Source organism: Camelus bactrianus, unplaced genomic scaffold (genome assembly GCF_048773025.1).
Source record: "Camelus bactrianus isolate YW-2024 breed Bactrian camel unplaced genomic scaffold, ASM4877302v1 HiC_scaffold_30, whole genome shotgun sequence".
In the NCBI taxonomy this organism is placed as follows: domain Eukaryota; kingdom Metazoa; phylum Chordata; class Mammalia; order Artiodactyla; family Camelidae; genus Camelus; species Camelus bactrianus.
Genome location: NW_027413945.1, coordinates 7,390,001 through 7,402,141, shown reverse-complemented (window position 1 = coordinate 7,402,141; position 12,141 = coordinate 7,390,001). Strand labels below are relative to the sequence as shown.

At 59.3% G+C, this 12,141-nt stretch overlaps 1 protein-coding gene across 1 annotated transcript in view; it reads left to right on the top strand.

The window, feature by feature from the left end:
• The window catches only part of LOC141576765 (tensin-3-like), an 86,863-nt gene that overhangs the window by 50,668 nt on the left and 24,054 nt on the right, over positions 1-12,141 (top strand). The window contains 3 exon segments of the mRNA XM_074360157.1: positions 788-914; positions 1,005-1,081; positions 2,607-2,613. Coding sequence (XP_074216258.1) covers positions 788-914; positions 1,005-1,081; positions 2,607-2,613 — 211 coding nt within the window.

Genomic DNA, 12,141 nt, shown 5'->3' with positions numbered 1-12,141 from the left:
CTGGCCCGAGGCAGGGTGTGGGTGCAGAGCATGGGTGCGCAGTCGCTGTCCCGAGCGGGCCCTGGGCGTGTGCCTCGCTCCGGTCATCGGACCTCTGTGTTCTGACCCGTGGGAGGGATGAGGGCCCGGAACTCCGTGGGCGGACAGCAGCCACCAGCCGCAAACAGACATCCTCCAGGTCCCCGCAGGGGGGCCCAAGTCCCCACCCAAGGCCCCTCGGGGTCCCCGGGAGGGGGGCAGGGAGAACGTGTGGGTCAGTGTGGACATGGGACGCCCGCCCCACCCCCTGGGGAGAACATCAGAGCATCTTCTGGGAGGCATGGTTCAGGCTTTTAACCAGAATCGAAGTAAGATGGGTAGGCAAGCCCCCAGACCAGGAACCCTTTCATGTCAGGTTTCATGTGCTGTCCAGGCGGGAGCGCTGGGGCCCAGAGCAGACGGGGAGGAGAACGTCACCGTTAATGTTAATCCAGGCACCGAGCCAGGGCCCATAGAGGAAACGGGTCCAGGCAGCCTCTTCCCTGAGCTGTGGGTTCAGTGCGCCGTGTGCGTACCTGCCTGGGGACACACTGCGGGTGAAGGTCACTCACCTACTTCGTTCCCCGGGTGCTCACCCCCGCACAGACTCCCCACCAGCTCCACTCACCACGTGGCTGTCACCGGCTGGACCACCCAACGCTCCCCCACCTTTATGGCCACTGCACTTCCTGGGTTTCCACCCCTGCCTCCTGGGCCCGCGCTCAGACCAGGGCTGGCTCACCTGACCCCCACCCCATGCCACTTCCAGACGGCGATCCCCGTGTACCCCCAGGACCTGGACGGGGTCGACTGCAGGGTCTTCTCACCCACTGGCAGTGGCAGTGAGACCCTGCCCCTCACACCTGCGTTCCCCATGTCTCCGGAGACGCCGTACAGTAAGGAGGGAGCAGAGCTGGCCGCCTGCACGATGGCCCCTCAGAGAGGACTCGGGGACGGACGGCGCCTCACTCTGCTTTATTCCACAGTGACGACCCCCCGTTACCCTCCATTCAGCCCCCCAGGGCCCCCGATGGGTGGCAGCAGCCTGTACAGAGGAGCTCAGGTTAAGACCCCGCTCTCTTCCGCCCTGGGCGTCCTCTCATGCAGGAGCACCGCCACGTGCCTGGGTCGCACCGCAGCAGCCTGGACAGCAAGGGCAGCACTGGCCATGGGGTGGAGGGGTGCAGGGGTGAGCTGGGGTCTGCTGGGGCGTTGGACCTCTGCCGCCTCCGGGGCCCTGTCCTGGCTCCTACGTCCTGGGTGTGGTCCCCATCCTGGGTCCCCCAGCACAGGGGTGGGTCTACTCCCTCCTGGGCACCTAACACACCCCTGCGCCCACCCCACGGAGGGAGCGTGGATGCGTGCTGGTTGGGCTACTCAGCTCCGCCTCCCGGGTAGATGCCACTTGCCTGGAGAGTCCATAGTCAGGCGGTGGAGGGGCTGCGGCTCAAGCCGTGTTCCCATTTAAAAATTGCTCTCCTCAGTCATCGTGGGTTCTCCATGTCGCTGCTTTCTGCCCCGGAAAGCAGGGAGGGGGTCCCTCAGGTGCACCTCTGGGAAGGTGGGAGGCTGACTGTGTGTTTAATCCCACTTCTTGTCCTGGGGACGATGGCCGCTCCACTGCCCCTCCCTCCTGAGGAACCCAGATCCCAGGTCGTTTAACAGAAGGGCCGTCTGTCCTGCAGAGTTTCCCGTGTGGCCCAGTGTGCACATGCAGAGACCAGCTCCTTAGCAAGCATGAGTGCGTGGAGGGTGTGGAGAAGCGTGTGCTGTGTTGGCGCCTCTAACGTCGAATGCAAGGACGGCGGACAGGTGCCCATGCTGCCGTGTGTAGCCTCGTGCGTGTTCTTCTGTTTCAATAACTCAGACGCAAAGGGATGGCATCTCTGTCTCCACACAGCCCCGTCCCCTGTCCCCCACGATGGGCAGCTCACTGGAACCCAGTTAGTGGGTTTGGGCCAAGTCAGTGGGTGCCATGGCGCCACAACCGGGTCCACTGGAGACACGCTGGTCCGGCTGCCGTGTGCAGAGCAGTGCCAGGCGGGTGGAGTGCTCGGGCCACAGTGGTTTCTGGAAAGAGGGGAGGACGGGGCTTCACTTGGGGGAGATGCGGGTGGTTCGAGCAGCTGACCTGACTCGGGGCTCCGTGGCTGTTCCCAGTTTGCCTGGTTCTGATGTTATGGTCTCAGCTGGGCTCTGACTTCTGACTAGTGTGTCTTCCCACATCGGACTGAACCGGGTGCTGGCTTGGCGTAATCCAGACGTGTCGGGTTGTCCCCCAGCCAGCCAGCCGATGAGGTCAGGGAGAAACAGAGCCGGACGCCAGTCAGCGGTGCGGGGAGAGGTTTACTTGGGGCTGGGGTTGTGGGGGCATCGGGCGGGGCACGGCCAGGTCCCAGGGTTGGGCGGAGCCCCGGGGATGCGCCCCATCATGTGAGGGTCCCTGGCTCCATGCAGGAAAGAATTCAAGAGCAGTGGAGTGAAGGTAGATTTATTCAGGGGGACGCACCCCACAGACAGAATGCAGGCTGTCTGGAGAGGCCAGAGGTGGCCCCGGAGCACGGGGTCATCCAGGAAACTGAGATGAGCCCCGAGGTGCCCCCATAACTTCATATGTTAACAGGCAGGAGGGTTATTCCAGCTCCTTGGGGAAGGGGTGGGGTTCCCAGAGATTGGCCCCCCCGTGGTTGCTGCCCCCCACCCCTGCCGCGTGTCACGGTCTCACGTCACCACCGGTGTGGCTGCGGTGCGCGGTGGGTCAGGAGGGGCGCCCAGCCCTGCCTGTCAGGGTGGAGGGGTGGCAGGCTGTCCCCGACGGCCCTCCTGTTCTCAGGGGCACTGGGAGGGTGGGCTGGTGGGGACGAGCCTGCAGGAGGCAGAGGCCTGCATGGGGTTTCCGTCTCTCCCCCCCTTTAACTTCCAAACTGTCCTCCGTCTGCTCCTCACTCACCCTTACGTTCTCAGCATCCAGCGTCCAAGAGGTTCTAGGTGAAAGTCTGTGTTGTTTTTAAGGCGTGAGCACCTGTGAGTGAGTGGGAGGGAGACGCTGTTCCTTCGGGGAGCCCGGCGCATGGTGGCTGCGGACATGGGCGGGAGGGTCGGCGTTGCTGATGGGACACTGTGTCTGCACTGGGTGGTGACTGCACAAGGGGTGAGTGGGCGCCCGCCTCCCTCTGACCCAGGTCCTGGATACTTCCTGGGGGCAGCACGGTTTTAGGGACGAGTTTTCTGAATGTGACCTTTCATGGGAGTTGCTTCCACCTGGAGCACACCTGTGCCATCAGCCGAGTCCCCGCTGCTCCCACCCCGCCAAGCAGAGGGGACAAGGAGGAAGGGCAGGCCAGTCTGCAAGCGTCCGCACCAGAGCTGCCCTGGTCACAGAGAGGCTGGACACAGCACAGAGGTGGCATCTCAGAAAGCGGGCCCGGCTGTCCCCTCTGCCCACCCCATGGGCTGCCCCGCCTGCACCAGGGGAAGGACCCACCCTGGGGAGTGCTGTCCATCTCAGCCCTTCCTGGGCCTGGCTGCCCTGCCAGACGGCTGCCTTCCTCTCTGTTCGGGGAGCCGTGGGCCACGGGAAAAGCCCGTCTGTCCGCCGGCTGGGCCTGCCCTGGGCTGTGGCCGGGCATTTCCTGCAGACCCTGCAGGCCATAAACAACCCAGAGGAAGTGCCCTGCACGGCCCTCAGGGTGGAGGGTCCTTGGGGCCTTCCTGGCCTCGAACTTGGGGAGGTGGGCCAGGCGTCCATCCTGTGAGAGGTGAGTGCCTGTGAGCTTCCACTGGCTTGATGAGTGGGTCAGAGGGTCACGGCAGGGCTGGGCAGGGGTGACTGCACGGCGTGGCTAGAAGTTGTCCTGGAAGCCTGCCACGTGCACCGTGCCCAGTGCCTCCGTGCAGCCCTGGAGGCGGGGCGAGTGCTGGCCCCCCAGACTCCCAGGAGGGTCATGGGTCCCTCTTCCAGGGAGGACTTCAGGGAGTGTGGTGTCCGCACTAGGATTTGGCAGACAAGTGGGACTGTGCCTGGCCCGTGAGGCAGGAGAGGCGAGGGGTGAGCACCCACTCTGTGCTGCACTAGGTGGATGTAGACCTCGTGGTACACTGCCTACCACCCTGGGCTTCGATATCAGAGGCCACACCCAGGACAAGTCCCTTCTGCTCTGCTGAACGGACTTCTTATGGTCAGATCTGAGGCCATGAGGGATGGAGCATGGACTTACCTGACTGAGGGGGGACAGTGTCCCAAGTGTAGGGACATTTGAAATGGGCTTTGACGAGTATATAGGAGCTCGCCAGATTGCTTAGGTTCAGGGACGGGGGAGGTCTTCCATGTAGAGTGAAGAACTTGAGCAGAGCAGAAGAAAGGGATCTAGTGTGTTTGAGCTAAGCCACCGGCCAGGTGAAGCTGGCTGATTGGTTGGAAAAGAGAGTCAGCCAGCAGGAGGGTATGGGAGCCACTGCTGTGGGAGGAAGCCCTGTGGGGTTTGAGGAAAGTGCTCACCCCTGGCTGCCCTGGGCAGGGGATGGAGTGAAGGCCTGGGGCTGGTGCCCCGGCGATGAGAGGCGGTGCCCTGGTCCCAGGGAAGGGGACAGGGCAGGAGGCTTCGCTGTGAGCCTGGGATCCCAGGGAAGCGCATCTGCCTCTGTCAAGGTGCAGGTCCTGGATGGGGGCCTTGGGGGGCTCATTCGGGGTGGCTGTCTCCCTGGGGTCCCAGCCCCACGGACACTCGTGCTAGCCGCTCGGGTGGCACTGGCCATGGGCTGGAGCCCAGTGGTGCAGGGTTCAGCCGGGAGCCTGGAGAGATGAAAGGGAGGGAAAAGGAAAAGGGGGCAGAAATGGAGAGGAAGCAAACCAGGCAGGGAGCGGGTGGGGCCGGCCGTGCCATCGGAGGGAGGCACTCGCTGGGCAGGCCGCCAGACAGTCAGATTCTTTCCTCGGAGGAGCTCTCCTGCCGCCCTCTGAATGGGCCTCCTCGGAGGTGGCCGCCCCGCGACCCGCCCTGACTCCCCCAGGACACCGGAACCAGAGTCGCCCGGCCCCGGCGGGTGGGGGCCGCCTCTGGGGACAGCCCTCCTGCGGTCGCCTCCCGCTGCCCGGTCTCCCGGCCTATCCTAGGACCTCCCGGTGCCCGCGGCGCCCAGGTACACGCCGGTCCCCTCCCAGCAGCCTCTGGCCATGTCTCTGCGAGGCTGAGAACTGACCTCCCAGAGGTGGGGGAGGGGCGGAGGGGAGCGGGAGGGGCTGGGATGCGGGCACAGGGCCCGATGGGGGACCCGGCTGCGGAGGGTCCCGCTCTTCCCAGTGTCCCCGGGTCCCACAGCTGTGGGACAGGACGCCCGGCCCTGCAGTCTGGAGGCGCCTCCTTCCAGAAGAAAGCTCTGCTTTGTCTCAGCAGCCAGGGCTCCCAGGGCAGAGGGAAGCCTGCTTACAGATGTGCGGTCTGGAGCCGGCTGCTTCCCGGCTCGGATCACTCCCCCGCCTGCCCGGTTCCTCCCCGGCCCGGAGGGGTCGCCGGCTGCCCCGGGAGGACGCAGGGCCCAGGTGCTCCTGCACCTTCCTGGGAGAGCAGTGCTTCACTCGGCGCCGAAAGCCGGCCTGGGGGTCAAAGTGGGGGCTTCTGAATGAGCCTCGCCTTGCCTGCTGGAGGGATTCAGAGCCCAAGACTTTAAAGCAGAATACACAGTCAGCGAGGTAACCTGCCCGGTTGTCACCAGGGCTCCCGGAGGCTCACCTCTGCAATCTCCAGGTGAGCCTGGCGGCTTGTGGCCCAGGCTGCCGTGGCGGGCGGGTAGGCACGGGCCTGGCCAGAGTGACGTGGCCTGTGTGCGTGTCTCAGCTGGAAGGACGGGGTGGGGCGATTCCTGGGGAGGGGACAGTCACGCTCAGTGCAGCAAGCCTGGGCTGGTGCTCCCGCTGCCCGCTCGCCTCTCCAGCCTGAACGTCCTGAGAGCAGTGCCTTCCAGATGTGAGAGACTTAACTTATCCGTGGCTGAAGGGAAGATAATGTCTCTCCAGACATCTCCCGTCACTTTAATGCCATCTGTATGCATGGCAGTAATTTTCCACACGCTTCAGGTGGGTGTTGACATATTAGAAACTGTCCGGGTGGGACAGAAATCTTTTTCCAGCTCCAGAGGTGAATTTAAGAGCATTTTGGCCCCTGTACATCCAGGGAGAGAGCGGTCTCTCTCTGCTGCTGACGGTGGCTGGCGGGAGCCCGGGAGCCTCGGTCCCAGGGCTGCAGGCTACCCCAGAGGCCCCGGGCCCCATCCACGTGCGGGAAGCTGGCTGGCAGGCCCCTCCGAGGCAGGCGTTCCTCTGTTTTTGGAGCAAAGAGGCAGTTCCTTTAGGACAGGGCTGTTTTACTGCGTTGATTCTGCTGACTTTGAGATTTCCCTGATGGAGGGGCAAGGGTGTCTTGTTGGAAAACACAGCTTTCAGGCATAGAGATGAGCTGACCGCCTTTGAGCAAGCTGCATTCTTTCTAAATGAAGTGTAGCTAATTTACAAACTAGTGTTAGTGTCCGGTGTATAGCACAGAGATCCATTTATATATATATTCTCATATTCTTTTTCATTACAGGCCATGACAGGGTATTGAATATAGTTCCCTGTGCTGTTCACCTTACGTATAGTAAGTTGTTTGAACAACTTTGTTTTTTCCTTTTTAATTCTTAACACCTTTGCAGTGGTGTGGTTCCTGTCTGCAAACCACACATTTCAGATGCTCAGGCTGATGGATTTGGTGGAGGCGTCCGCACCCAGGAAACCACCACCACGGTCATGACAGCCAGCATTTCCATCCGTCCCCAAGAGCTGCAATTCCCCGAGCAAGTTTCTTGAGCTCCCCTTTCAGCACTGCTCTCCTCATCTGTAGGAGGGGGCGACCCTTTTCTGTACAGCAGTAGGCGCTCCGCAAAAGCCGCTGTCTCTCCAATTTCTGTTACTGTCCTCGATGTAAAGGAAGTTGGTATATGTGATGTTGCCCAGATTTAAAAACGTCTGAGACACTCATGATTTCAGAGCTGCGGACACTCCGATCGGCGCCTGGGGACGGGGGGGCGCGGCTCTGAGAGCAGGAGGAAAGTGAAACCGGGTGGAGTTTGGGTGTGATGGTCAGTGTGCATTCTAGGCAAGCAGTGCGCGCACTGAGGACCGTTAATCGACAGTCATTCTGCTGCTGCCCACTTGCCCCCTTCAGCTTCCCCTCCCTGTATTTGAAGAAAACGGTCAAATGACATCCAAAGGCATGAAGCGCTCAGCTGAGTCGGAATCCCCACGTGGGGGTGAGGGGGGTGTGGCCAAAGGGTGTTAAGGCCAGTCAGGGGTTGGCCCTGGCCCTGGGGTCCCACCTGCTTTGCAGACGGCCCACCTAAGCGTCGGCACCGCAGGTCTGATCTTGGGACTCAAAGGTAACCTAGTGCAGTTCATGGAGGCGCTGGGTGTCCAAAAGCCCCTCCCCCAGACCCCACTCTCCCGTGTCCTGCTTCAGGCTGGTCACTGCCTTGTCCCATCCTGAGGGGGCCGGGAACCAGTTCACCTTCCAGCTCTGCTGCTGAATACCAGGCACCTCTGGTATCTGATGTGCAGGTCGCCTCAGGCAGGGCAGGGGCCGGATTGGCTACATGAAGGCCAGGCGGGCCTCACAGACGCGGTGGGAGGGGGCGGAGGGGTGGGAGGACTGGGATGACTGTGTGACGGCTCTGGGACGCACTGGGCAGCCAGCTCTCCTGGGCGCCCGGGCGCACAGAGACACGCTCCTAGAATGCCGGGGGTCCCAGGCAGCCCTGTGAAGGTGAGCGCATGCTCTGGTCCTGGAAGGTGTGGGTCTCGGGGTCCCTCCTGGGTGTCTGTGGGTGTCTGTACCCCGCCATCCCGTCCCTCCGCTCCTGAGGTCCTGCCGCCTGTGGGTTTAGGTTGTACCCTGGACTTCTCTGGTGTGCGCGCCCGAGCTCTGGTTGCCCCCTTGTTTTCAGGCAGCGCACCTGCCCGGCGGTTGTCCTGAGCCACGTGGGTGTTTGGATGTTCAGACGCACCTTCCAGCCGGCCGTGACCCTGGGGCAGTGGGATGGTGGGTGCAGGGCCGGCCCTCGGACTTGCAGCCCTGCACTCGGTCTGGAGGCTCAGTGGGGGGCGCCAGCTCTCCCTGCACCCTGCGGACCCCGCCCCACTGGGCAGCCAGGGCCACTGCTCCTGTGACGGGTTTGGGGGTGCTGGTGACATGAAGGGTCCACTTTCCGCTCGGTGTGGTATGGTGGGCTAGGCTGTGGGTCCCCTGGGTGTTGGGTCAGAACAGGGCAGGTATTGCCGAGGTTTGCTGCTGTTACAACACTGTTTTTGTTTCTGTTTTGGGTCTTTGGTTAGCCGCAGGCTTTCCCTGGAGCTGTTTCTGTCTGACGGTCCGGGATCCTAGGAGGCAGTCAGGGCACCTCTTCAGCCTGCATCCTTCCTTCTGTCTGTCAGCATCCCCATGCCCGTGGCCGTGTGGTGCCCGGGGCTGTGGCTGGACATGGTGGGACCCGGGAGGAGCGGGCTGCTCTGTTGTGGCCAGAACCCAGTTCCCAGGCCTGATACTCGTTTTTTAAAGATCAGTTGGTGGGGGGTTGTAGCTCAGTGGTAGAGTGCGCTTAGCACGCCCGAGGCCCTGGGGTTAGGGTTTCATGGGGATGGCGCTCCTGTTTTGCAAGAGAGTCCTGGAGAGCAGTGGGCGGAGGGCTGCCCCACATGTGAGCCATCTTCACACCCATGACTGGGCACAAGAAGCGTGTTGTGTCTGGTTTGGCTCAGCTTTTTCTAAAGAGGAAAGCGTACGAGGGCCCCAGAGGGTGGTCCTGCCTCAGGCTCGGAAACACGAGGGCCCCTTCCCCGGCCCCCGTTCCGCAGCCCCGTGTGCAGGCTTTGGGGGGCCTGCAGCCCCGAGGCCATTCCTCCTTACAGCCTGCAGGAGAGCAGGGGTGTGTTTTCCTGAGCCCGGTTTGCGGTGTGCTCGTTCCTTGCCAGTTGCCAAGTGCCCTCCATCATCAGTGGAGAAGCTGGCTTCTCTCCGGGCATCTTGCAGAGCAGACACTGCTTGGGTAAGACTCACTGTGAAGAGAAAGCTGTTCCCACATTAGGATTCCCTGCACAGCACCCGTGGAACGGGGCCCAGTGTGTTTTCTTCCCAGTGTGTTTGGATCGAAACCTCTGAACAGAAACGGGACGTCGTCAGAAGACGAGAAGGAACAAGGTCCCAATTGCAGTGGGTGGTTTTGCCTGCATTCTCGGGTTCTTGTGTGTTACTGAGTGAAAGGAAGGTGGTGGTGGAGTGTTTTTTGGAGGGGTAACTCCAGTTTGGATACGGGGACTTCACAGAAGAGTCCCCGGCTGTGGGCAGCGCAGGGCGCCCGACGTCTGCGCTGCTGGCGCCTTGTCTGGCTCTGTCGGGGGTGATGAGGGCATGGACGCTGCGACAGGAGGGAGCAGGTTCATCCTTGGGAGGGCCCCCCGCTGGCCTTCACCCACAGGGCACATCCGTGTGATGTGACTGTTTGACATAAGGATTCACAGAGGAGAATTTTCACTCAAAGCCAAGGAAGTGTGTGTTTATCCATTGGGGACCATTGATCATTTCCTTCTTACTCCTTTAGTAATTGAAGTGCAGTCAGTTACAGTGTGTCAATGTCTGGTGCACAGCACACCGTCCCAGTCATGCATAGAAACACATGTATTCGTTTTCATATGCTTTTTCATTATAGGTTATTACAAGGTATTGTCTATAGTTCTCTGTGCTGTGCAGAAGGCATTTGGTTTTTTTTAAATCTATTTTTATAAATAGTGGCTAACGTTTGCAAATCTCAAACTCCCAAATTTATCCCTTCCCACCCCCTTTTCCCTGGTAGCCATAAGTTTGTTACTATGTCTGCCAGTCTGTTTCTATTTTGTAGCTGAGTTCACAGTGTCCTTTTATTCTCTTTTTTTAGATTCCACATGTGGTATTTTTCTTTCTCTTTCTGGCTTCCTTCACTTGGAATGACGATCTCCAGGTCCATCCGTGTTGCTGCAAATGGCATGTTTCATTCTTTTCTATGGCTGAGTAGTATTCCATTGTGTAAACACACCACACCTTCCTTATCCAGTCACCTGTCGATGTGATCATTTCCTTCTGTGAGGTCTTTGATTTTCATCAAAAAACAGCTGTGGCATCACTTTTTCAGTCTTTAGGGAGTTTTCTCTGCTAAATTGTCTTTATATCTGGCTGCCTGTGCCTCATTCCCCTGCTTGAAAGAAGGTTGGTGAAATGGTCTGTTGTTTGTAGACAAACGAGAGGATTATAAGCTTCCCTTTAAAAAAAGATCACTGCTATCAAACTTCTTGTACGCTCTTGCTTTTAAAATAATACTTTAAATTTGGAGTTTGGCAGCTGGAAGAGGACTGTTTTACCTACGAGATGTTTTGTGGGAAACTCGTGGTAACCAGAAGGCAAAAATCAAGAGCTCAGACATGAAACACAGACTGAGCGATTCCCCGTGGACGGAAACCTCTGATTTACAAAGGGAGATGGAAGGAGAAGGAAACAGTGGGGAGGTGAGCTTGGAGCCAAACCCACCCACCAATGCATCAACTCTGCTGATGGGATTCTGAGGGTGAAGCAGCTGGGGTCCCAGAGAGGGGCACCATGCTCCGTGGTCCACGACCGGAACCTGGAGGTCTGGGCTCTCCTTCCAGCAGCCCCGAGGTTCACACCTGGAACTAGAGAGAAAGGAGGAGACCAGAGAGGTGTTACCGCTTCATTTCGCAGAACTCTCTCAAGTGGTGAAAACAAGAGCTTCCCAGTTTGCTGCCTCACCCCAGAGTGTGACCAGGAGGAAGGGGTGGAGGGATGGAGACAGGGGGTGGGGCATATATGTGGGAGGCAGATGGACAGCAGTCGATGAGAGATAGATGGAGAAGATGGATGGATTATAGGTCAGTAGACGGATGGATAGACAGTCAGACAGACAGATCGGTAGACGGTTGGATAGACAGATAGAGAGACAGAGAGACAGACAGACAGACAGATGCAGGTGGTCTCACTCACTTCTAAAAGTTTACCGTGAATTTGTCTGTTTATTACGGGCCAGAGGTGGAAGCTGACTTTCCAGGCAGTTAAATAACAAAACTAAAGTTTCTTCACCTGGATGGGCAAGTACAGTCTTGACCTCAGCTAAATTTATTTTCTTTTTTGCTAAGTCATAGAAAAGATTGAATGGCAATTTGTAATTATTGAGAGTAATTTAATGCACAAGTGAATACTTTTTATGTTTTTAAGATTTTTTTAAATGTAACTAGGAAGACAAGGAAATGTTTTTGTTTTGTTTTTTGTTTTTTTGTAATGTCACATGCCTGACTTTTGTTAAAGGTGGTGGGTCCTGCGTCTCAGAGAAGAGCTGCGTGTGGGTGAAGGGTGATGTTTGGCCCCCTCTGTCATTTTTTCTGTCAGGCCACTCCCTCCAGCCAGCACCGGGCTGTGGAGGACCAGGAGTCGGGGCCCTGCCTGCGAGCAGCGCTAGTCCCCTTTCTTCCTGGGAACTGACGTGTGATGTAAACTGTGGCGAGCAGACAGCACACACGTCAGCCAGCTTCCCACGGAGCCTCGGTCAGCGTTCGGACCCCTGCCCGGCCTGACTGGGTAAAGGAAGTGCAGGGAGGGGGCTGGACATCCCCGAGCCCAGTGGGAGAGGCCCGCTCCCTCCTTCCACCCGCGGTGCCCCAGTACCCCATCTGCTGGGAACCAGGAAGGGGGACGAGGCGGATTTCCAAACTGAAGGTGTCATCGTCTGTCTCTGGGCATCACCAGGGAAGGCACAACGTGAGAACATGGAGGAGCCAGGAGATGCCGGGACTGAGAAGAGGCCCAGAGCAGGTTGGCCCAGAGCTGTGACGGCCGTTAACGGAGGAGGTGATCCCAGGAGCAGGGGCTGCACTTGCCCTCCGGGCCGTGACCTCTCCATGTGGCCCAGCAAATGCTCTCACATCCCTGAAGCAGGTGCACCAGACTTGATGGATAAACGTTCTTCTGATGCCACAGTTCTGTGCTGTTTCTTGTCGCGGGACCCTGGGGGCTGATCAGCTCCTCTCCTCCCCCGCCTCGGGCCAGCCCCCGACCC